The 24,745-nt window shown below is 52.6% G+C and overlaps 1 protein-coding gene across 2 annotated transcripts; it reads left to right on the top strand.

Moving 5' to 3' along the window:
• Positions 1 to 59: 59 nt before the first annotated feature.
• On the top strand, positions 60 to 22,078 carry TMEM50B (transmembrane protein 50B). 2 transcript variants are annotated; one of them, XM_053916808.2, is made up of 7 exons: positions 60 to 208; positions 11,015 to 11,154; positions 12,487 to 12,599; positions 14,013 to 14,080; positions 16,482 to 16,574; positions 17,597 to 17,654; positions 20,662 to 22,078. In XM_053916808.2, exons 2-7 carry the CDS (start codon positions 11,056 to 11,058, stop codon positions 20,705 to 20,707), a joined length of 477 nt encoding a protein of 158 aa, XP_053772783.1. In that variant the 5' UTR covers positions 60 to 208; positions 11,015 to 11,055; the 3' UTR covers positions 20,708 to 22,078. The 2 variants fall into 2 exon arrangements, with proteins under 2 accessions (XP_053772783.1, XP_045051334.1); XM_045195399.2 differs by lacking the exon at positions 60 to 208 and adding an exon at positions 217 to 373.
• Positions 22,079 to 24,745: the final 2,667 nt, after the last annotated feature.

Raw genomic sequence — 24,745 nt, 5'->3', positions numbered from 1 at the left:
CCGGCAGGTCACTTGCTGCGCGCTGATTGGTCGTTGCGGTGCGCACGGTGCCACGCCACGCCCCTCCCCGCCGGCGCTCTCCCTGTGCACCCGCCCTCCGCTCGCCGATCCCCGAGCTTAAGTGAAGCCGAGCTCGCCGGCCCGGCTGCTGCGCAGCATCTTCCCCCTTGCGCGCCCCTGGGGTCGCCGCGGGTGTCGCGGGAGCCGGGTGAGTGCTGTCCGCAGGCCCCCGGGGCGCGCGCGCGCGGGGAAGCACCCCAGGCCAGCGGGTCTCCGGGCCTGCGGGGTGCGGCGGTGCCCGGCGGAGCCAGCCTGCGGGTCGGGGGCCTCCGCCGCCCCTTCCAGCCCAGCCGCGTCCCCTAGGTCCGGCCAGGTAGGGTAGCACCTCCGCGTCCCGTCGCCGTCGGATGGCTGCATTAGGAGGTCCTGGGAGGTTTGCCTGTCGAGCCTTCCGGCTTCCTGGGGCGGCGGGCTGGGAGACGGGGCACGCGCACGGAGCGTCGGGGCAGCTCAGGGCTCCGTCGTCCCTCCCGGTGGCTCTGAACTTTGGCTGGGAGTGTTGTCAACGTCGTGGGGACTTTTCCGCCACTGTCCGTACGGGAGTCGGGAAAGGGGAGGAGATCCTCATTCTCTGGAGAATGAGTCCTGTCGTGTGAGTGTCCTTTCCGATAAGGGGCAGCAGAGAATTGCTACTGTGGGTGGCAGTTGTGCCTGGGAGGACCATTTTCGTTTTCCAGCAATAAGTTGGCTTCCGAGTTAACCAGAGGGAGGTGCTTTACCTGAAAGGTGAATATATGACCTTTTGTAAGGCCAGGGTGTGTGCGTGTGTGTGTGTGTGTGTAGGGGGATTCCAGCGTCCCAATGGAATGAACGTGTCGCCAGCTTTGTGCTTCCAAAGACGTGAATTTGCAGAGTGCCCACCTTTTCCCTAAGACGCACCTACCTGCTCTCAATTCCTTAAACCTAACAGTCCCCGAGGCTCTGACTCCCAGGCTGGGCACACCTCTTCCCCCAACCTCTGCGTAGGTTTCACACGTAGAACAAACGTTAAGCATTTTTACCGGTAATAGAGTTGCAAGACTCTTCCTTCATTGTTATTTTTCAATTACAGTTTACGTTCACCATTTTTTGTGTTAGTTTAGGCATACAGCGTAGTGGCTCTTCCCTGTTACAATAAAACCCAAAACTTATCTTGATGAGTATTGATGTGGCTGGAAAAGCCGGTTTCATGAGAAGGGGCGGGGGAGGCTGTAGTTTTCCTCTTCCGGAGACACGCCCTCCCCACCCCCTCCTCGTCCCACTGGGGCGGCCTTAACTGGCAGGCCTTTCCTGACTTCATTTCTGGAGCCAAGGTAGTGATTTTGTCTTATCATCTTACCCATATTTGCTCCTTTTAATGGATTATAGTAATATATTCAGGTTGTAAGTTGCTTTTAATATCACGGAAGAACATCACATAAAAAATTCATACAGCATAGAAGTATATCAAGTAAAAAGTTAGAATTCCTTATATCTTCACTTTGCATCCTTCACGTACTGAATTCCACTCCCCAGAAGGGGGTCATACCATAATGCTGTTGGGCACCTGGCTCCCTATGAGGATACCCTGTTGTATCAATACTGTAGACCTACCGACTGCATAGTGTGCCGTTGTTGGGAGGTACTCTAATCTTTTATCAGTCTCTTACTGATGGACATTTGGGTTGATCCTGGGTGTTAGCCATTAAAAGCCCTGCTGCATAAAAACCCTTTCCACATTGTAGGGTAAGTTTCAAGTACATAATTTAAACAGATCAGTGTAGATGTAATGCTCTTTTCACTGAGGATCTTTTTATAAATTAAAGGATTATATAATGTAAAAGCAGAAGCTAATTTTCTTTGATTTGAATGCATTTCTTAAAAGTTTTGGTTTTTTTATATTTAGAGATTGGATAAAGAAAAATTGGAGGACTAGGTTAAATAATGGTGAATTTACTAACTTTGTTACTGCTCAGTGGCATTGACTCACTTGACTGGCTTGACCAGAATGAATAGAGGAATAGAGCCCGCCTGCAGGAAGAGGAAATTCCACACTGTGTGCGATACCATCTGGCGGGAATCCCCTTGAACAGCCAACAGTAACAGAACTTCTTGTTCTCTATTTAAATGTTTCTTTTATTGCGAAATGTGTCTCAGGTACCAAAAAAATGTGTAAAATAGGTATGTATATTTAATTTAAAGAATACTATTGCGATGATTATCACTCTATCTAGCACCATATTAAGAAACAAAATGTTTACATCTTCCAGGAGTAGCCTCTATCCTGATTATTTGGTTAATCTTTCTTGTTTTTTTTTTTAAGATTTTATTTATTTATTTTTAGAGAGAGGAGAAGGGAGGGAGAAAGAGAGGGAGAGAAATATCAGTGTGTGGTTGCCACTCTTGTGCCCCTTACTGGGGACCTGGCCTGCAACCCAGGCATGTGACCTGCCTGGGAATAGAACCGGCGACCCTTTGGTTCACAGGCCAGCACTCAATCCACTGAGCCACAGCAGCCAGGACTCTCTTGCTTTTTAAATAGACTTTACATGTCACTGTATAAATACTCACATGTACATATATATTTACACCTATGTACATACATGTGCACACACACAAACACTTCATCATAATATATTTTGCTTTGAATGAATGGTGTTAAAAACAAAATTCTTGTCCAAGTAGATGGTGAGCACGTTTTAAAGTTTTTCACTGTTATTAAGAGTACTGCAAAGAGCTGGTCTGAAGGAGCAGGTGTATGTGGTACTTAGGGAGGGGAACATCTCAATAAAATTGCTGAGTTACATATAATTGGTTAATGTTCCATAGAGCAACAAAATCATACCTTTGGGATTAATTTTTTCTACCAGCATATAAAATCATAACACTGTATTAATTTCTGCAGTTAAATTCAAAGCTTATTCAACTATAAACGCTGCCTTTATTAACAGTGGGTTTTTCATTAAAGAAACTGTAGTAACAAAGTTATTCCCCCCCCCCCAAAGGGCAGGAGAGATCCAAGCATGCTTAGTAGGAAATGCCAGAGCTTTCTGAATGCGAGATTAAAATTTTGTGGCATAATTTTGAGTGCACAGCTGACTGTGTGAGGAAGGGACAGTATTGTCACTGTTAGAGGGGCTTCTTTTACGGGGGCCCTTGCTGAGGGAGTCGGTGGGCAGGGACAGGAGTGAGTCCCAGGAAACGGGATCCTGCCGTGGGAGCATCTGGAGAACTCCATTGTGGGTCAGGACAGCAGACATGCAGTGCCCGGGAGAATGCGGTCCAGGGAGCAGGCTGCCCTGTGTTTCTGCTGCGCACTGGCCCAGCTTTCCTGCGGCTGTCGGGAGGTCAAGGCAGGGCCCTTCTATGCCGGAAGTGACGGTCCTCTGCTGAGGCAGGCTGCAGGGCTGGAAGCACCGAGGGACCTGCATCAGCACGTGACCAAGGTCAAGCCAAGCCCAGCAGAGTACAGATGGGAATCTGGGCCAAGTTCAGGGGCATTCCGTCCTCAAGTTAGAAAGCTGCTGTAGCAGCCAGGACAGGTCTGTCTGAAGCAGCACTGCTTCAGTCTGGCCCGCTGACCCCCCTTGTCGGCCGGCACAGCTGGCTCTCCGCAGCCCTCCTGTGGCGGATCTGTCGGTGGCCTCTTCATTGTCCGGTGTTGCTCAGGCTCCAGCAGCTCCTTGACAAGAAGAGGAACCCTTTCCGGAGACTTAGCCTATCTGGATGTGTTTTGACTCTGACATCACACTTGATTGATATTTTGGCCTGTAATAGAATTTTAGTCGGCAGTAAATTTCCTTCAGAATTGTGAAGTTACTGCTCTGTTGTCATCTTACCTCTGGCGTTGCTGTTGAGAATTCTAAGCTATGACCCCCAATCCCTTTTATGGGACCTGTTTTTTCCCCTCCTCTTTACGAACTTCTAGAATCTACACTTGACCCATGCTTCAAAATTTAAAACCACTGTCTTAGTGTGAGACTATTTTCATCCATTCAGCCGAGTATTTGATGGGCCCTTTAAAACTGCTGTTCCGGGGTCATTTTCTTGAACTATTTTGTCATTTTCTCCCTTCTGTTGTGTCTGTAGCCTCTCCTCTGAAACACCTGATGTTTAGATGTGACCTTGTGAAGCTCCTCTGATTTTCTTACTTGTTTTCCGACCAGCTACATACTGGTAGATTTTCTTACCTTTTATCTCCCAGCCCATGTATTTGGATTTTATAAAACAAATTTTTCACAGTTACATCTTTAAAGACCAAAGGCTGTTTTTTGGTCTGAATGCTTCTTATGATGGCACCCTGTTCTTCACCTGATCTTAGACAGAAGGCCAAGAAGCGATCCAGCATCCTGTGCTCGATTAATAGATGTCATGTTCTCTTCTCTCTGAGTTTAAAATGATTTAAGTTTTCTCTCTCTGCATCGTTCTCTCCCTTCCAGTCTAGAAGGAAAGGGTCTGGCGGCCAGTCCCCTGAGCCAGGACAGAGGAACAGTGGTCCCGCATGTCCTGTTTTCGGGGTGATACCTGCATCTTCCTTTGGGCCCGATGTCCCCCAGGCCAGAACACAAGAAATGGGAAAAACCTCAGACTCCTGCTAGGGTGTGGAAGAAGCAGTTGCCATCACCGTAAAGCGAAAAGAGACAGGAGCTGGGGCCTGACTTTCTAACTGGCGCTCAGCATCCCTGCCACCGGCCTGGGCCTTCCACCTTCTCGCGTGTGCCGAGTCAGGTACCATTCATTGTCCGCCTGCTTGCAGCTTCCAGTCATTGCTGTCTCCTCATCTGTGTTCCCTGTCATTAGGAACTTCTTGCCCTTTTAGTGAGGTTTCAGGAGGGAGCAAAATGAGATGCAGATGGGCAGTCTGCCAGCCCCACCCAGAAGCAGTAGTAGTTCTTCTTGACCAAGGAGGAAGAGCAGACCTGCGAGGACAGAGTGCGCTCTGAAAGCAGCCCTGGCCATCTTTTTGGTAGGTCTCTGACAGTGTTGGGCAATTCTTATTAATTCTCCCACTCTGAGGGATGTGCTCTCGTCACCCCACTTTACGTGCCCCAAGACCATAGCCTTGGGGCACTTGAAGTTCAGCGAGTGCCTGGCACACAGCTGCTATTCCGTGACCAGTAGACTGGGTGGATGAACTGGGCCCAGCAGGCGGGCAGGGAAGAGGCGGGAGGCGGGAGGCGGGAGTGGGCCCAGGTCAGTCCTCACTCCAAAGCCTCTGCTTCCAGCTGCCTCTGTGGTGGCGGATGCTGGAACGTGAAACTGGGACTCCGCCCCCTTTAAAACTCTCCCTACTCCAGGCCTTTGCTCTCCCAGTGCTGCCTACAGGAGGGTTCCCTTGCAGGCGGAGCCTGGTTCTCTGAACTGGGGAGCAGGGCGGTGCCCGAGCTGTCCCCAAGGCTGCAGGGCTCCCTCCGCAGGTCTCCCGAGGCCAGGCGAAGCCTCTCAGCCCAGCCCACGGGCTCCTGGCCCCTGGCCCCTGTCGCAGCCTTGGGCGCCTCGGCGGCAGTGCATGACAGTGTGCCTCTCTGCTTCCAGCTTTTCATCGCAAAACATTTTAAACATACAGAACTGTTGCACAGTAGATCTAACATTTTTCCATATTTGCTTTGTCCTTTTTTCCCTTTGCTTGACCACTTGAGAGTAGGTTGCTGGCACTCCACCCGTGAGTTTGTCAGCCTGCGCCTCCCGACACTGAGGTCGCTCTCAGAAACCACAGTTCCGCATGGTCACGTCCGGGAAATAAATTCCCTCTTATTCTCTGATGTCTGAGCTGTATCACATTTCCCCAACTGGCCCAGACTGCCTTAAAACTTAAAAAACAAACAAACCAGGATCAGTAAAGTCTTATACATTTCACTTGGCTTGTTAATTTTGTGGGGTTTTTTTTAAATTTACCTTTTTAAAAAAAGATTTTATTTATTTGTTTTTAGAGAGAGGGGAAGAGAAGGAGAAATGGAGGGAGAGAAACATCAGTGTGTGTTTGCCTCTCACGTGCCCCCTACTGGGGACCCTACCCCGCAACCCAGGCCTGTGCACTGACTGGGAATCGAACTGGTGACCCTTTGGTTCTCAGGCTGGCGCTCCATCCAGGGAGCCGCACCAGCCAGGGTGATTTTGTGTTTTGACATGAAAGAAATTCATGCTAAAATTCTTTGAAGTTTCCTGCTTGCGTTGCTGCTGAGACGGCCTCACTACTGGGGAGACAGCGCCAAGCACCCAGCAGAGTGCAGGGCCCTTGAGGTGATCTTGGGCGTTGTTCCCAGACTTTGCTAATCGTTGGTTCACCTGGGGAGTTTTAAAAAATAGATAACCTAGTGTGACTCTTGACTTTCTGATCATTGGGGGTGGCGTGGGTCCCAGTCACCTTTTCCCCCCTAAACTCACCAAGTTTCTGCGCTGTTAGCTTGGCACTGTGGCGGGCGGGCTCAATTGGGTCGTAAGACCAACCATGACGTACTGGGGGGGTCAGAGCTGGCCAGAGCCGGTCAGGGGGTCAGCAGGTCACGGGGTCAGCAGCTTCCACTTGGGACATGCCAGCAGCCTCCTCACTGGTCTTTCTCTCTCTCTTACCCTTGCAGTCTCTGCTCCCCACAGCTGCCTAAGGGACCCTTTCCAATGCCAGCTGTCACGGTGGCCCGTGAGCTCCCTAAGGGCCCTTCCTGGCCCCTGTGGCCCTGGTCTTGTTCCCCCTCCCCTCTCACTCATGCCACCCAGCCACGCCAGCCCCCTTGTTGTTCGGGGAACTCCCAGGCTCTGCTTTCCGGCCTGGGTCCTGCCCTTGTTCTCTCTGCCGCATTCCCAGGCCGGCTCACTGCCCAGGCCCAGTCTCCCTGCAGGTCTCAGGTCTCCTCCCCGGGACTCCGGCCTCTCTCCCCGCCCTCCCGTCACTCATGCCAAGCCCCTCACTCTGCTCTGTCCCCCGTGCCCCGCCCCATGGCAGGCATCACTTTCTAACGTCGTATAGCATTTACTTTTAAAAAAGATTTTATTTATTTAGTTTTAGAGAGGGCGAAGGGAGGAAGCAAAACATCAATGTGAGAGAAACAAACATTGATCGGTTGCTTCTCTCACATGCCCAGACCCCGGGGCCTGGCCAGCAACTTAGGCATGTGCCCTGACTGGGACCGAACCAGCGACCCTGCACTTTGCGGGATGACGCCCAAGCCGCTGAGCCACACTGGTCAGCGCTCATCATGTACTTTTTAAGTCGTGTTTAACGTCCTCCCCACCCATCCCCCCACCCCCGCTCGCCAAGCTCCACACAGTCAGTGCTTTCATCTGTCACTGATGTGCCCGGCACGCAGCAGACGCTCTGTGAACGGATGTGGTGGAGGAAGGGGAGCTGACGTTCAAGTTCAGAAGTGACAAGTAAACTGCCATCTGCTGTGTGCACTGGAGTTGCCTAGGGGAGCTGGGGGTGGGGGGCGGTGCCAGCGGGAGCGCAGGTTTTCCTGGGTCCAGGGAGCAAGCAGGAGGCAGGGAAAGAGAAACCAGGGTGACACCGGAAAGAGACAAGGAATCATCAGAGGATGCAGGGCCACGTGATAGGGTTTTGTCTTTAAAACACACAGGAAGGCAAAGGTTTTAAGCAGGAGGGAGATGTCAGCTTTGTGCCTTTTTTCAAAAGTCACTGCAGCGGCAGTGTGAAGACATGGCGGGGGCAGCTGCGGGCCTGGCTGGGGGTGGGGGGCGTTATCAGGGACAGGTGAGATAGCGGGACTGGGAATGGGACTGGGAACCACACCGGGTGGAGGGAAGCTGGACTTGAGAGAGGCTTAGGAGGCGGAACGGGGGATGGGTCGGATGTGAGAGGGGAGAAAGACTGACAAGGGGGACACCTCCTTCTCTGGCCCCCGTAATGGTGAGTGGTGACTCATCCATTGTAGGAGCGGGACCCGGCTGGGAGGAGGGCACCCGGCCTTGGTGTTCCCACGCGTTGATTTTGAGGTGACTTTGCCTGCAGGCGGATGGATGTGTGGGTCTGGGGCTGGATATTTAAATCTGTGAGTCAATTGCACAGAGAAGCAGTGAAGGGGAGAATTTACCAAATAACCCATATTTTGAATAGTTAAAAGTTGTTAAGGGTATTACTGGGGGAAGTTACATAGTTCTAAAATTAAAGTCTTTAAAAATCTCTTCTCCATACACTTTACTTTGGTTTTTAGGTTTAAGTCTTCCACCAAAACTGGCGTTTCACTTGATTTTATCTGTGTTCTATGTGGTTTGCGAGTGAGAAGGCCAACAGGCACTCCCTGAGATTAAGTGTGTACAGTGGCTTCTCCGGACGTGGTCAGACGCCTGAAGGACTCCTGCGGTTGGACTTGGCCTACACAGCAGTCCCCCAGAAGTGCCTAGAAACCGGGTTTACAGCGGCCCGGGAGGAGGGACTGCTCCCCGGACCCCTTCGGCCAGATGGAACGGGCAGCACCTGCCACCGCGTTCCTGGCCTCCCAGATGACTCAGGGCTCCTCCACGCGGGCGCTCTCTGTCCATCTGGTTCCTCGGCTGTTGCCCCGCAGGCAGTGGAGCATTAACCTGCTCTTCCCCGGATGGGACGCAGGAGACCTGCTGGGAGACGGTCCGACGAGGGGCAGCAGCGGGCTGGCATGGCCGTGAGCTCGGCTTTGGAATCAGATCCTTGCTGCCGTGGGAATCTGGCTCTCCTCCTTGCTAGCTGTGTGACCTTGGGCAAGGTGACCACTCCCGGCACCTTTCAGTCCTGTGAGGCGATGAGAGTGACTGCCTGAGAGTGTGGGCAAGGGCCCAGTGGGGTGGGCCGTGAAAAGAGTCTCTGAGGATGGAGTGGAACGGTCTGTAAGCCAGGAGCACCTCATAGCTGATAGCTAGTCATTCGGGAATGGTGACCTGGCATCTGGAATGATATTAATGTTTTGTTCATCTCCTGATTTTTTGTAACCTTTTTTAAATGATACAAAGTAGTGACTTAATTTTAAGAAGTGTTCACTGATTTCTCCACTGGCTGGTTGACGCCTGGCGACGAGGGCTGCGTTTCACACGTCTCCATCTTCCCCACGGTGCCTCACTCACCGCGATGACCCGTGAGCGTCTGGCACACGCTCCAGAGCGTTCAGAACGGTCAGATACTGCCACCTGTGCCTGGCTGCCGTCGTGCAGGCACAGCCATCAAGGAAGGAGGGGGCCAGTCAGAGCCCCGCACGCAACCCACCCTCAGCCCCTTCCAGAGTTTCTCCCCGAGATGCCTTAGCTGCCCCCAGGCTTCGGTTACCACTTCATTGCCATGAGCCTCTCGTTTGTATGTCCGCCCTTCCCGTGGGATCTGCCCGTCTGTCCTGTGCACGTCTCTGCCTGATGTCCCTCAGTCACATCAGGTCGGTTGTGCTGAAACCCGCCGTTCCTGTTTTGGGTAGTGCTGTGTCACCGGCCGTTGGGCACCCAGCAGGCTTGCTCAGCTCCTCCCTGCCCCTTGAAGACTCCCGTAACATTTCTTACATCAGAGCTTTCTCTGTAGCTTGCACCAGTCTGGCCTCCGTGCACCCCCTTCCTCTTCCTGTCTAGAGCGACGGCAGGCGTCTCCAGCGCTTGTCTGCACCGGGCAGTGCTGTGCTGTGCAGTGCCTCCGCCACAGTCTTGTAAGTCACAGCCAGTCTGTCGCTTCCCCTTCTACCAGCTTCAAGCGCACTCTGCAGACCGCCAGCCTGGTCGCGCCGCTGCCTCAGTTGCCTGTACACGTGGGCCTCAGCCACGCTCACGTGTCGTGTGCTGTGTGTGGCTGCGTTAGGCCACGACAGCACAGTTGGGCAGCAGAGACAGACTGGCTGATCTGCAAATCCGAAAATGAGTGCTGTGTGGTTCTTCATGGGAGGGTTACCAGCCCCTGGCTTAGAGCAGGCTGAGAGCTCCTTCCTGGCCTCGCCCCCAACAGGCCAGTTGCCAGTGGTCTTCGAAATACCTTAAACTCTACCCTTTTCTTCTGAGGCGACATACTTTTGCATGCTTTATTTCTTCTCTGTATCTGCCACATCCCCGTGTATGCTTCAAAGTCCAGCCAAGTCTGCGTTCCCTCAGCTCTTCTCGGCGGGCAGAGTGCAGCCAGGGGCGTGGTGGGGGGGTGCGGGGAAGTGTGCAGGGTGCTCGGTGTGTGTTCTTCCAAGGGCCAGACCCACTCCCGTCTCCGCTGCTTTCCCGCACTCTTTGGTGCTTTCAGATGGCGTTTTTCTTCCTTCCTGGAGTTGAAGGTGTCTGTGAATCGCCTCGTCTGAATTTGTGCCCTTTGGAGGTCCCCGCAGCATTTGCACAGGGTTCCCCCATTTTCTGTTGCCACGTTACAGATGGCCCCAAAACCAGAGGTTTAAACAGCCATTTTCTCATGCCTTTGGTTTCTGCCGGTTTGGGAATTTGCTAGGCCACAGGCAGGATGATGAGTCTCTGCTTGGTGCCTCTGGGGCCTCACCGGGGAGTCCCTGAGTCTGGGGCCGAAGCTGAGGCTGGAACAGCAATCAGCTCGCAGTGTGTGCTCCACACCTGGCAGTTGGAGCCAGCCGTTGGTGGGACCTTACTGGAACTGGGGCCAGAACACCTGTGCGTGGTCTCTTCCAGCATTGTGGCCTCCGAGTTTTTTCGTAGCAGCTGAAGGCTCTAGAATTAGTGTTCCAGAGAACCAGCTACAAACTGCACCACTTTTTATGGTCCAGATTTGTGTGGCAGAAGTTACATAGTATCACTTCTACTCTATAGGTCAAGCTGTCTGTGTAGTGGGGTCAAATTCAAGGGGAAGGACATAACTCTCAGCCGGAGACCATGTAAAACCACTGCGCTCATTTAGCAAACAGTCAGCCCCTTTTGCCTGAGCATAGTCTTGTGCACATCTTGATAGCTGTTCATTGAAGTATCGAAATTTTTCTGCTTAAGTAGTAGATTTGGACCTAAAGAAATTTATGTTCAAGCTTTAAAAGAGGAGTGACATTTTACGTCTTGAAAATATTTCCTTTGGGTTTTTCTTTTTTCTTATTTGTAGACGACGGTGTTTAATGAAAGGCCCCCGCTGAAGGGGTGGCAATGGCAGGCTTCCTAGACAACTTCCGGTGGCCGGAATGTGAGTGCGTGGACTGGAGCGAGAGGAGGAACACCCTGGCCTCCGTGGTGGCGGGAGTGCTGGTGAGTGGGAAGGCCTGATGGGCCCTTGTCCGCCCTGAAAATGGACGTGGGTCCCTTAGGACTGTGATTCCCATTCTGAGCCGTCTGTTTCCCTGTTGTTTTGTATACGTAATTATCACAGTTTGAGATGCTGTTTCTGGGCAGAATGGGATAGGTCCTGGTTCATCTGAATTTGTAAACTTGCCAAACTTAAAATCCTCTCTTCAGTTCCAGTGATAATAAAATTAGCGTAGGCAGTAGGTTTAAAAAATTTTTTTCTGACATTTTATTTATTTTTATATAGGGGAAGGGAGGGAGAGAGGGAGAGAAACACCAATGTGTGATTGCCTCTCATGCACCCCCTACTGGGGACCTGGCCCACAACCCAGGCATGTGCCCTGACTGGGAATCGAACCTGCGACCCTTTGGTTCACAGGCCGGCGCTCAATCCACTGAGCTACACTAGCCAGGGGTAGTAGCATTTTTAAGTTAATGTGTAAGTCCTTTAAGATCCTCAGAGGCTCAGAATTAGCCAAATATTTCTGTGGGACTCCCTGCAGGGCCCCAGGGAGGGGACACTGCCACCACGTCCTACTGCTGCACCGGAGGGGGGGCCAGAGAGAGGAGTCGGCTTAATTTTCTTTCTTAATCTTTTATTATTAAGAATGACAAGCATCTAAACAAAAGTGGCCGCTCTCCTCTTTATGATATAAATATCACAATATAAACTCTGTATGCAGAGTTCTCGTAGGTGCTTCTGAGTTTTTCTCACTCTTTGTGGTCATCTCGTCTGCATTTCACTTGTCCATTAGCAATTTGTCTAATTTAAGGCTATTCGGCTTAGTTCATGTAGAAACTTTACATTTTTCAATGTTCAGTTAAACAGTATTTGGTTAAATTACATAAGACTGTAGTGGGCTTAAATAGTTCTGGGGATGTGGCAGCCGGCAGCTCGCCTGCAGAGGCAAAAGCGCGTGGGCAGGTGGAAAGAGGAAGAGAGAATGAAACCCATCGCGCTCGGGAAGCCGGGTAGCTGGAGGTTGGCGAAGAGAGCTCCGGGCGCGTGCAGTGACGGTGGGTGGAAGCAGCGGATGACTCGTTCCCAGATGATACACCTTCCTCTTGCATTGCCAGCGGAACTTCAGGATCTCACACAGATTTATTAGTTAGGGTCACCTCCTCTGCTACTAGGGAAAAGTAAACAAGGGTTCTTATTTTTATATGTCAGCACCCAGAACTCAGAGTGGAACTATTCTGTGTTCCACTTACGTGGTCTGTAGAAAAAGAGGAACGTCGAGGGCAGGTGAGATGCTGAGGCTCAGTCTCAGTGTGTGACGTGGGCCCCGTCTGCAGTTTTTCACAGGCTGGTGGATAATGATCGACGCGGCCGTGGTGTACCCCAAGCCGGAGCAGCTCAACCACGCCTTTCACACGTGCGGGGTATTCTCCACGTTGGCTTTCTTCATGTGAGTGCGCGGGGGTTCTCAGCACCAGGTGGGCCGCCCCGAAATACTGGTTCCTGAAGGGTTAGTGCTGTCTGCTCCCTGGAATCACTTTTTAACTTAATTGGTGTTTTTTCTTTCAATGGTTAATAAATAAATAAATGAATTCCCATTTTATTAAGATTGTTAAAAGTCAAGAATGAGTGCTGAATTTAGATATCATTTTAGCATTTGTGAAGATTGTCATATGATTGTTCTTATATTTGTTAAACTGGTTATTTACTGTATTTTATCAGTCCTGAGGTTATTTTTAAATATTTTATTATCTGGAAATACCAGGGAGCTTTTTATCGTCAGTGGCATCTTATAAATACAGTTAACATTTTTTTCTTGGCAGTTTAAAAAATAATGGTGAATTTTATTTTATTTTAATATTTTATTAAATTTGTTTATTTTATTTTTTATCACCATTTATCCTCCTATCCCCTCTTCTGCCGCCATCCACTCCTCCCGCCACAGTCACCACACTGTTGTCCGTGTTCACGAGTTCTTTCTTTTTTCTTTTTAGCTCAATGGCGGTAAATTTTAAAAATCAGTTGCATCTTAGATTTAATGAAATTTGTTTCGTTTCCAAATTTGTCCCTAGTGAATCATCCTTAAGTATGGTCATACACTCAACTTTCACCATGGAGGATTATTTTTAAAAATAGGCTGCTCGACTGTGTTTGCTAGTATTTGTGGGGGTGGAGGGGGTGGGCAGGGTTGGGCTCAAATGAGAAAGAAATGGCTTTTCTTTCTTATGAAATGACTTCAGGTTTATACATTATCTCACTTCATATAAGAGTTTGAAAGCTTTTCATGGATGCCTTTTAATGATGAAAAAATATGTTAGAATTTTCTTCTACTGCCAGGAATTTTTTAAAAGTTGAAGTTGTGGAAGATGGAACTACCTTTACTTATTCACGGCGCTGAGAGAAGGCAACTCCCGCTGCAGCCACGCCGCGCTGGGAGTCGAGTGCGCCCGTGGTTCCTCGTGGGCCGGTGCCCTCCGCGTTCCGGAAGTGGGTCCGAGGACACCACTTGACTGGCACAAGGAGAGAGAGGCCTTTTCATTCCTGCTTGTAATGAGAGCCTCCAACTGGACTGACACCCGAGTCTTTCATGCATAAATGGGAGAAATCAGGAAAACAGTCCCTCTTTGTGATCTTGGGAGACAAGTAACAGTACTCTTAAAATTGAGGATGTTTTCTGGGTGTACTTGAGGAAAATAAGACTAATGTCATGTTTGTGTCCACTAGGGTCAGTAAGTTTAAAGGTGTCTTCAGTTGTTCAGACACTGACTTCAGTTAGAAAATGCCTTCCTTCTAAATAGCGAGTAAATGTCCGTGAATATTCCAGCGCCACGAAAGCTAACGAGATGATTTTGTGTCGCTCTAGGATAAACGCTGTGTCCAACGCGCAGGTGAGAGGGGACAGCTACGAGAGCGGCTGTTTGGGAAGGACAGGTACAGTGGCTGGCGTGCGTGTTGGGGACGAGGGACTGACCCACAGGACACAAAGTCTGAGAGTCTGGGTGTAGGCCTGGCGGCGGCCGGCATTCTCACAAACTGGCCTTTAGGGAAAGTTGCACGGCTCTTGACATCCTTAAGGAAGTTGGAGTTGCCGCCAGGAGCTGCTGGTTTTGTCGTGTGGTGCTGCCCACCCTATATAGGGGAAGTGTCACTACTCAAAACCCCGGCTGCCAGGCTCCGGGCCGCTCCACCGGTGCTGCGGACGGTCATTCTCATCCCGGGTGTCTCGGACCAGTGGTGTCACCTCCGTGGTACTGGCTCAGTGAAGCGTGGACGCAATGGGAAATCAAGCCTGGGACCCCCGCGGTTTCCCCATTCGGTTCTGGTTGCCCCAACTGAAGGGCCGCCCACGTGCCGCCACAGTGCGTCTGAAAGAGCGTGCTGCGCCGTTTGTCTGCATATAAACGACCGTCCTGGGAGTTTGAGTTGTCTTGAATTGTCGCCCAGTAGTGTTTTTCATTTACTCAGGTCATCACACATTCTGATAAGCCCCGGGAGTTTGTTTTCGGTGGGATTTCCGTGCTTCCCGGGCAGAGCTCAGGGCTGGAAGTTCTGCTTCCAACCTGCAAGGACGAGGGAGGCTGCTCTGGTTGTGGCTGGAAATTTGGGGGAGGTGGGAAGTTTTGAACGATGGTTAGGAATGATAGGGCATTCTTACAGAATACTTGGTGTGCACCAGAGACCGTCCCGAGTTGACTTATTTAATCGCCGCGATATTCCTGTGGGGCGAGGGCTCTTCATTGTCCTCCGTTTTAGATGGAGGGACTAAGGTGCAGAGAGCTTAAGTAACTTGTCCAAGTTCACAGGCAGCAAGTGGGGAGCCGGGAACTGAACTCTCACAGTCTGGCCCCGAGCCGGTGCCTTTAGCCGCCACGCTCTGCTGCGTCCAGTGGAGAAGCGTTCGGTCTCTCTGGTGTGGAGACACGTGTGTTTGTCAGCTTGACTGAGTGTGATTCACATACAACCTAAAACTCAGCAGTTTAAGGCGTACAGCGTGCTGAGTTGACAAATGGATGCAGTTGTGTCACTGCCATCACTCCAGGTCCCCTCCTGCCCCGCTGACCTGCTTTCTGTCACTATCGTGTGGCCATGTAGAGGGAGTCATAAACCGTCACATTTTAGACCAACGAAGAAGCTGTGGAGAGCTCAGCTCTCTAAAAAGAATTGTAATTAAACGCTGTTTTCGGGGGTGAGAGCACGTTACACCAGACCTGCTCTCTCAGTCAACGTTCAGGCGCCCAGAGCAGCCCGGCTGAGCCCGGCGTGGCGTTGCCCAGCACAGCTCCGCACACAGCCCCTCTGAGCGGGCGTGACAGGTGGCTTAACACCATGTGTGCGTGTCCTGTGCCCCCAGCCACGGCAGGCCACGTCCTGACTGGAGGAGTGAAGAGTAAGAAAGCATGTGTTAGCTAGTGAAAGTGTGCGTAGAGCACGGGATGATTTATTTGATTATTTTTCTTTAAAGGTTGATCCACAGACATTGCTGTGGATTATGTTAGTATTAACGATTTTCTATAGAAAATGTCACTGTGGCGTACCTAAATTTTTTAGCTCAAGGGTAGGACCTGTATTTGCCTCTGGTCTGTCCGGTCCCAGAGTCCATACTTGGACCCTCACTAGGTCATCACACATCATGCCGTTACGAGTCCCTATGCAGCTGGAACTTACCGTGCAGTTTACACGTGTTTACATGTGCATACGTGTAGTGTATGGCTTTGGGGGTTGAGGGCGACCCGCCTGACAGGTTGCTCAGCTGCTGCTGCACTGTGTGAGTGACGTCCTGATTGTGACATCGGTCCTTACTCGCGTGCAGCCTCCCATTCCTGTGTGGGGGCGGCTAGCTGGGACACATTTGCTGCTTCTAACAGCAATTACCATACTTGGCCGTGTGTGATGCGCACTTTTTCGCCCAAATTTTTGAGGGAAAAGGATGTGCATTACACACGGGAGTGATGGTAACATGCCATGGGCATGATAATAACATGCCATGGGCATGATAACGGGCACACGGCAGAATACGGTACTCAGTGCTTTGATAGTATGTGCGATGGGGTGAGTTTTCAGCCAGGGTTTAATTAGTCGGCTTGGTCAAAGAGCTCCGTCTGAAGCCTGCCTGGTTTAGCTGCTCAGCTGTTAGCTTCTTCGGCCAGGAGAAAGGCAGCCTCCCCCTTTAGCTTTTTGAAAATCGCCCCCAGCTCCCTGTGGCAGCAGGCGCGTGCAGGCGTGCGCCTGGCGTGCACAGCCCGCGTGAGGTCCGCAGTGTCTGCAGGGCCCCGTGTTCCTAAGACACGGGGCTGCACAAGGAGCAGGACCCTGAAGCCTGTTCTTCTTGCAGGGGCTCGAGTTTGGCTCTTCATCGGTTTCATGCTGATGTTTGGGTCACTTATCGCTTCCATGTGGATTCTTTTCGGCGCATACGTTACCCAAAGTAAGTATCTGTTCCTCTTTCATTTCGGAGGAGAGATTCACACACGTCTTCTATGTTTGGCTTAGTCTGTTGACTGCTCCTGGAGTAAACTTTAGTGGGACACTCCGTTCGTTTGCAGATGTGTCTCTGTGGAAGGCACCTGAGTCACTGGGCCTGCGCGCAGTGGGACGGCCTGGTCTGCAGCCCCTCATGCTCAGCCCTAAGCCCACCGAGGGCTGCTGGTCGCCCTTTTCACTACCAGTTCGGCAGCAGCCCCTGACCTAAAGTGACATGGGGCTCATTATAGTCTTTCTTTTAATTTAATATCAGATTAAAAAAAAGATTTTATTTATTTTTAGAGAGGGGAAGTGAGGGAGAAAGGGGGAAAAACGTTGTGTGAGAGAAATGTCGGTCAGTTGCCTCTTGTACACCCCCGACCAGGGGCTGAACCTGCAGCCCAGGCATGTGCCCTGACTGGGAATCGAACCAGCGACCTTTCAGTTTGCAGGCTGGCACCCAGGCCACCGAGCCACCGCAGCCAGGGCAGTGTTCAGATGTTTTCTTGCAGCAGTGTGGTTGTATTTGGCTGTGGGATGCTGGTCCATACCTAGGTGCATTTGCTGTGTAACATTTATACCCTGTGATACCATTCTTTTTGTGGGGGAGGGAGAGAGGGAAAGAAACATCAATGTGTGGTTGCCTCTCTCATGCCCCCTACTGAGGACCTGGCCTGCAACCCGGGCATGTGCCCTGACTGGGAATTGAACCCGTGACCTTTTGGTTCTCAGGCCTGAGCTCAGTCCGCTGAGCCACACCAGCCAGGGCAAGTTCATTGTCTTCTATCCAGAGTGAGAGCAGTCTTTTGTTTGGAGCGAATGAGAGTCACATTTTCTTATTTCAGTTTCATCATTGACTTCTGAGAGTTCAGGAAGGACGGCAGGGTTGTGTGACACCCCACGCATGTCATATGAACAGTCTCTGCCCGTTCACTGCGTCACTGCCCACTGCGTTTTGTAATCTTCTGTTTTACTTTGTCCGTGCAGATACCGAGGTTTATCCAGGACTCGCTGTGTTTTTTCAAAATGCACTTATATTTTCAAGGTAAGTTGCCTAATTTCCTAACCACGCTTAAAACATTTACAGAAATGTCATCTGTATTGACAGAGCAGCATGCACAACGGGACACGCAGAAATCCCTCACAGTAGTTACAATGCACAGAACTTCTTTTAGAAGGTGAAAATCCTACTACCGTGTAGGAGCATATGTAAGCCATTTAATTAGGGGCCTGCTGTGTGCCGCAACCTCTGCACGATGCCTCACAGATGTTGCCATTTTCGTTCCCATCTAATGACCCTCAGCGTATCGGCAGGTAAGCTCAGAGTTGGCCTGAGGACCCCCGGCCGGGAAACGCAGGGCGGGTGTGCGCCGTTAAAAACAAACAGCAACGCGTTAGGGGCCTGTGTGTTTAAACGAAAGACACCAGAATTAGTACATACTACACATGTTCCATACACAGTCTGTTGGGGAGTTGGTTGTTTCCTTACATCTTTGAGCTAACTTAAAGTATTAAAATAAAACGACATTAAAAGTATGTTTAAGGGCTGTCTTCTGCAAAGCCCCCAAAATGAAGCCTGTATCCTGTGCTGCTCAGAATGAATGTCTTTAATGTAAAGACTAATGTTTAATAATAGTGCTCACCAAATATATCTAAAATGTGTTATTTTACTTAATTAAAAATACTAATGGGGAACACGCAGTTGTAGCATGCAGCTCATTGGAAGGAAAGTGGTTTTTAAAAACAGCATCCGTTTATAAGATTATCCCGCTCCATAAAATCACTGAGCTCTAAGCTGTGAGGAACTTCATTTCTGTCACTGGTTTTAAGCAATTTGATTATGATTATTTTCTTTGTATTTTTTCTGTTTGGGGTTCATTTAGTTTCTTGGGTCTGTAGATATATAGTTCTCATCAAATTCGAAATCTTTTCAGCCATTATTTCTCCAAACACTTTTTCTGTTCAGCCGTCCCTCCTGGGGTTCCCGTGGTACGTGTATGAGGCCGCTTCTAGCCACCCGCTGGCTCGCCAGTGCTGTGTGGCTTCCTCTCCCTCTCTGTTTCGGTCAGGTGCTTTCTAGTCGTTACATCTCTACGTCCACTAACTGCGACTCGCGACATCTACTCTACTGGACCTCCCGTCCAGTGTACTTCCCATCTCAGACATTGTGTTTCTCACCTCTCTGAGTCGGCTGGTGTGTTCGTGATGCTTCCCACGTCCCTCCTGAGTGTGCTCCTGCTGTCCCCCACCGTGGTCACATGGAGTCCGTTCACAACTGTTCGTGCCCCCGTCTCGTGGTGTTGGTTCTGAGTCTGTCCCTGTTGATTGCTTCTGTTTTCTCTCCACGCTGGGTCTCTTCCCCGTTTGCGTTTTCCTTGTTCGCATGGTTGGGGCCGGACCTTCTGGCATTTCTTTAAACACTTGGAGCTTTGTTCTGGGCGCAGCCAGGTATCCTGGACAGTGTGGTCCTGTGAATTCTGCTCTTCGGCTTTGCCAGGCAGGACCGGGGCAGCCGTAGTCTGTCTGGGACCGCCTGTCCCCTTGACAGGGCAGCAGGCTTCGGAGCGTACCTCCTGATGCTCCGTGTACCCGGAGCTTGCCCGCTTCATGCACAGTTATGAAGCCCGCCCTGCCCCGTGGGAGCTCCGGGAGCCTTCTTCCCATTGGGGTTCCTCCTCGTCGGGCTCCTTCCTTCCCAGGTGTCTGCAGAAGACCCGGGAGCCCCCTCCACGTCTCCCGAGCGCCCTCTCTCCCTGCCTGTCTGTGCTTCGCTTCACTCACCACCCCCTGGCCTCCCTGAACGCCCACCTGTGCTTCTCACCTGTGTGCTGCCTGGTCCTGTTACTGCTGTGGGGCTGGGACACTCACAACTTTGAAAGGTGTTGGACGGTCTCTGCTGTCTTTTGATCATGTTTCTTGACATGTGACCGACAGGGATACAGTAAGTTCCCACGAGGACACTGTTGAGAGAGTGCACTTAAATTCGAGTCCCGCCCCTAGCAGTGGTAGGGAGTCCACATGCACGACAGGCGGGCGGCAGGAAGCCTAGTGTGTGCCTGCAGAGGCTGTGCCCCGTGGACCTCGCCTGCTGCCTCCCCGTGCGCTCTGCCCCGAGGCTGGCGGGCGTGGCGGTGCTGAGACGGGCCAGCTCCCGCTGCCCGGACACCCTGCCTCTGCTGCCCGGACACCCTGCCTCTGCTGCCCAGCCAGCTGGTGCTCCACCCCAGGTCCTGGCTGCTAGTGTTTGGAGTTTCTCAAGACTCTGTTCTAGGCATTCTCTTCTCTCCTCGCCCTTTGTCTCTGTCCAGGCGAGCGCCGCTGTGCGGGGGGGGGGGGGGGGGGGGGGGCTTCAGTTGTTGCTGCCGCTAATGCAGCACAGGCGTCTGTCTGAACCTCGTGTCCAGGCCCCTGCTTGTCCCCTCGTGTGTGGCTCCCCTCCTGGGCCCAGTGCCCTGTCCCTCCACCCCGTCCCTCTGCTCCTTCCCCTCCCCCCGTACCTGTATGCTCCTGAGGTGATTCCCACCCTTGTTTGGGAGCTCAGGAAGGCCTGGGCCTCTCTCACTAGGTCAGACCCTGTGGTCCACTCTCGCGGCACCAGGGACCTCGCCTTTGTAGCATTGTTTTCCCGCAGTCGGGATTGGACGGTCTCCCTTGGTAGATCGGAGCTCCAATTGTGAGCATGTTTGTCTTGTTCTGACTCATGGCAAGTTCAGAGCACGGAGCCCGTCCTCAGCGGACAATTTGATTTGTCCGGGAACTGAGAGCCGCAGTGTGCGCTCTGCTCTGAGACGCCTCTGCTCCTGCGGCTCCGGCTCCGCCCACTCGGCGGGGCATTCCCTGTCCAGCAGCTGTCCGGCCTTGAGACAGGACGCTTCATTCAGCTCAGCCAGCTGGTTGGCAGAACAGGCAAATGGGACCCACCCACCACAATCTTCACTTTAGAAATTGGGGCCAGGCCCTGGCGTGGTGTTGGCCAAGGCCTGTTTGGAGAGTGGATTTCTAGGGCTGGGTCCATGCGTTTTTCCTCACGACTGGTTTCCATCCTCTTGCAGCACCTTGATCTACAAATTCGGGAGAACCGAGGAGCTGTGGAGCTGAGCTCGCTTCCTGCGTCACCCTCCTTTGTCACATTCTGTCTGTAGATAAGTTTTTATCTTTTAATATAGTTTACACATTGCCAAATGGAATAGATTGTACATTAAATGTGTTTCTTTATACTTTTAGGCTCTGAGTTTTGAAATAGTTTTATGAGATTTCTGGGGTTTTTTAATGACTAGATGTTAATATGTATATACGGCTATAGCGAGGGGATGACGGTGTCCGTCTCTTGTCCCCGACTGAGGCTGACCCGTTTCCTGGGCCAGGGCTGGCTCGTGTCATTTCACCTCTTCCGTCTCAGTGTCCCGAAGTTCCGAAGATGGACGAGAGACACAGCCCCAGGCAGCTGAGATGAGCCCGAGCCGCTGAAACGGTATTTCCGCAAGTTGTACTTTATTTTGGCCTAAAAATGAGGTTCTTTTTTCAAGGAGACATGTTTGTTCTTGTGTGTTAAAGAAGCGGACTTTTATATGGAGACTTTTGACGTGCTTGAAGGACTCGTGTGAAAGCCTCTTTTAAAAACCATTCCTTTAATACGAGTTTATTTGAGGAGGGATAACACGTGACCAGATGAGCTGGTTTGGTTTCGGCTCCTGTGAAAAGGCTGTAAGGCAGCTCGGCAGTGCGCTTCTTGCAAAAGCAGCTGCAGTGACCCGGCCCCTGCGGAGCCTGGGACAGCCCACCACCGTCCGGCATTACAGAATCCAGCACCAAGCAAGTGGGAGACAACTGCAGCTGAAAAGCATGACCCCTGTGACAAAAAGCTGAATAATTAGTTTCCAGATAAAGCTCTTCTTCCCAGCGAGAGCTCCTGTGACCTAGTGAAAACCAGGCGTGTCATCTGCTTAGTTGCCAGCAGCAAGCCTCTCTTTGCTCCAGCACTCAGGCTTTGGGTGCGTGCTTCCTACAGAATGTGTCTTCAGCCCGCAAGTTCCTGTCCAGTCCAAAAGCTCTGGTGCCAAGCTCGGCCCCCTGTGTTCGCACTGGGTGTGCCCCCGCAGGAGCTTTCCAGGGGCTCTTTGGGTCTCTGCTGTTGCTGGGGCTTCCCGCGCCCCACAGGGTTGGTGTGGCCCTTCTGTCCCTGGAGGCTTTCACAGAGCCTCTCCTCGCCAGACAGACTGCGCCCGCCCGTGGGGTGAGCGCAGCTTCCCTTCTGCAGCCACGCCCTCTCCTCCCTGCGAGCCTTTGTCCCGAGACCATGGGGTTTGATTCCTTCTTTCGTGGCGGTGGTTTTTCCCCCAAAATGTCAGTGAATGTGTCTTGCTTCCAATCAACTGTAAGACTAATTACTTGTTTCCATTCTCTTGTAACCTGTTGTAATAAATAATTACACCCCCACATTGTAATATTATTAAATCTGTCGGAGAAAACAAGCCATAAAAATTGGTTTGCTGTTCATTTTTCGCTTATTCAAGTGGGCCCAGTGAAAGAAGCAGTTTATCTCTTTGAAACCAGGAGTGTGGAGGAGAGGCCGGTCCCAGACCTGACCGCTGTGGGACCCGCGAGCTGGACCAGGCCACAGGGGGCAGCCCACCACTAGCCCCTTGGAGATGGGGCAGATCCCAGGCCCCTTCCAACAGCCGTCAGCCCCTCACTGCCCCCTGCGTCATGCTGGTGCCCGGAACAGGCTCGTCCTGACTGAAAGGGTCAGGCCAGGCTCCCAGACCCCATACTGCTTACGACCCAGTCAGACCACTTTCCAACCCGCTGGACTGCCCATGATTCAGTTGTCCCAACTCACCTGGCAGCCCTCGGCTTAATCGGACTCTCTCCCACCGAGGATGATGGACACCTGGCGCCAGCCACAGTGGCGGCGGGGGGTGGGGGGGTGGGGTGGGGGCAGACTGACCTCCTGTACCTGGGAGTAGCCTGGCCCTTTACCTGACCCACCATCCCAGCTCACATCCTGGAACCCTGAGGCACCCACCTGGAAGAACAAGAGACTAACCCCTGCCCTACCCCCCACAAACCCTGTGCTTTTTCTTTTAAGAACCCCGCTCCTGCCTCCCCCGGTGCTGAAGTTGACCCCAACTCAGCCCGCCTCTCAGCACAGCATCAGATCGAGGCTCTCCGGCCAGATGACCCGGCTCCCGCCTCTGTTCTCGCATTCATTTCCAGCACCGACCTGGTCAAGCGTGTAGTTTCCTATACCTGGTGGTGCTTGTGCTCGCTGCCTGTGGCTGGCGCCCCCCCCACGACAGACTGCACACCTCTGTTGGGGAGCCCCCAAGGGTCACGGGACAGTGGCTTAGGTCGTCACTGTTTTCTTCCCATTGCGTCGTTGACGGGAGGCCGGTGGGTGAGACCCACCTCTGCTGCGTCATCCCTCAGGCTGTGGTGGACAAGGTGGGAGCCTCCCCAGTTCCAAAAACGTGGAAGAGGCACAGGCTTTGCTGGGGACCCTGGGGTACTGGTGACATTAGGCAGGATGCCTAGGCCCAGCCTATGGCCTAGTGAGCCGGCATCTACAGAACTGGAGTCAGGGCAGCAGACATGCTGGCCAGACATTAAAGCCCCGGGCTCTCCCAGGCAGGGTTGCCTGGAGTTAGATGTGCCATAGCCCCGGAGCATGTCAGGGGCGTGTCCACCTCCAGGAGCAGGTGCCTGGGCAGAAATACGTGTGTTAGCCACAGGCCGGTCCGAGGATGCTGCAGGCGGGGCACGGTGGTGAGGAGGATGACGGTGCACCGCCAAGTAGCCGGGCCACCTTCACAGTGCTGGCCCCCCCCCCCCCGCCCCCCCGTGCAGCGCCCTCCTGTTCGGTCTATACCACAGGGCAACTGCTCGGGGTGCAGGGCCATGCCTCAAAGCCCCAGCTGGGGAGGAACTGCAGGCTCACCACACAACAGTCCCCCCCAAGTGCGGGCCCCAAATAGGCACCGCTGTGTGTCCACATGGCCTCTGGTCTCGCTGACGCCTTCCCAGGCATCGAGCTAACCAAGTTGCTCCCATAAGGGACTAGAAAAAGTAGCTCTGGTACTGCAGCTGAATATACCACAACGGGGTCACAGGTCAAAGGACATGCTGTTGAGCAGAGGCTCCGCCTCCCACAGAACCCACAGAAAGCTGGGCGGGGGGACAGTATCCTTAAACAACAACAAAGTTACTCACTGGGCGCCTGCTCCTGCCGGTGGACAGAGGTGCTCTCCCGGGTGTTGACTCACTGAAGTGCCCCGTGGGGCCTACTGCCCCACTGGCCAGATAACGGACTCAGGTCGAGGCGCGCACGCAGCACCGTAAAGCTGCGGACAGCAAAGGACAAGCCAGTGGCCCTGGTGCTGGTCACGGACCCCAGGCCACGATCACGAGGGCCTGTTGCCCCTGGAAAGGGGACTGTTCACTGGACTCTGACCTGGGACATCCTGCCAGGATGGGTCAGTCACTGCACGCCCCTGGGTGGGGGGCCAACTGTTCAGACTCTGGGGGAGCCTGTCACGTTAACACAGTCGGGTTCATGGAAACATCCCACACATGGACCAGGACACACTGCTGAGAGAGGAGAGGAAGCAAGGTCCTGGTCTGGCCTGCTCCCCGCTCCTGCTCCCCTCCTCGCTCCTGAGGGCTCCACCTGCCCCTGCCACCTGTGAGGTTGGCATGGCCTGGCTGGGCCCAGCGGCTGCGGCCCCGTTAACACCTAAAGACCAGGCTATGATGTGATTCTCATAGACCCCCAATCCAAGCCCCTGCCAAGTACCTGTCTTTCTGACCTTGACCTCCTGCTGTGTCGGTGGCATTGGGTTCCAGCTGCACACCCGATTGGAGCATCTCCTTACAACGGGCCACTTCTGATACCTGGACGGCGTCTTTGGCTCCATTTTTCCCTGTGTGTGCCTGTGCTGTTGAGGAGGATCGTGCCTCCCGCAGCCAAGGGGTGGCCAAGTAAGTGAGCTCCCTGCTGCCGGAGCCCCTTGCTCAGGGCACCTGGGGGGCTGGGAGCGCGTGAGGTTGTAAGAGCCAGTCACGAGAGGGGCAGTGTGGAGGACACACTGTTCCGTGACCCGACCGCTGTCTGACCTGCGAGCCGGGCTGGCCAGAAGG

Source organism: Desmodus rotundus, chromosome 2, assembly GCF_022682495.2.
Source record: "Desmodus rotundus isolate HL8 chromosome 2, HLdesRot8A.1, whole genome shotgun sequence".
Classification (NCBI taxonomy): domain Eukaryota; kingdom Metazoa; phylum Chordata; class Mammalia; order Chiroptera; family Phyllostomidae; genus Desmodus; species Desmodus rotundus.
The sequence above is the reverse complement of the archived record's forward strand: the minus strand, read 5'-3'. Positions and strand labels throughout refer to the sequence as shown.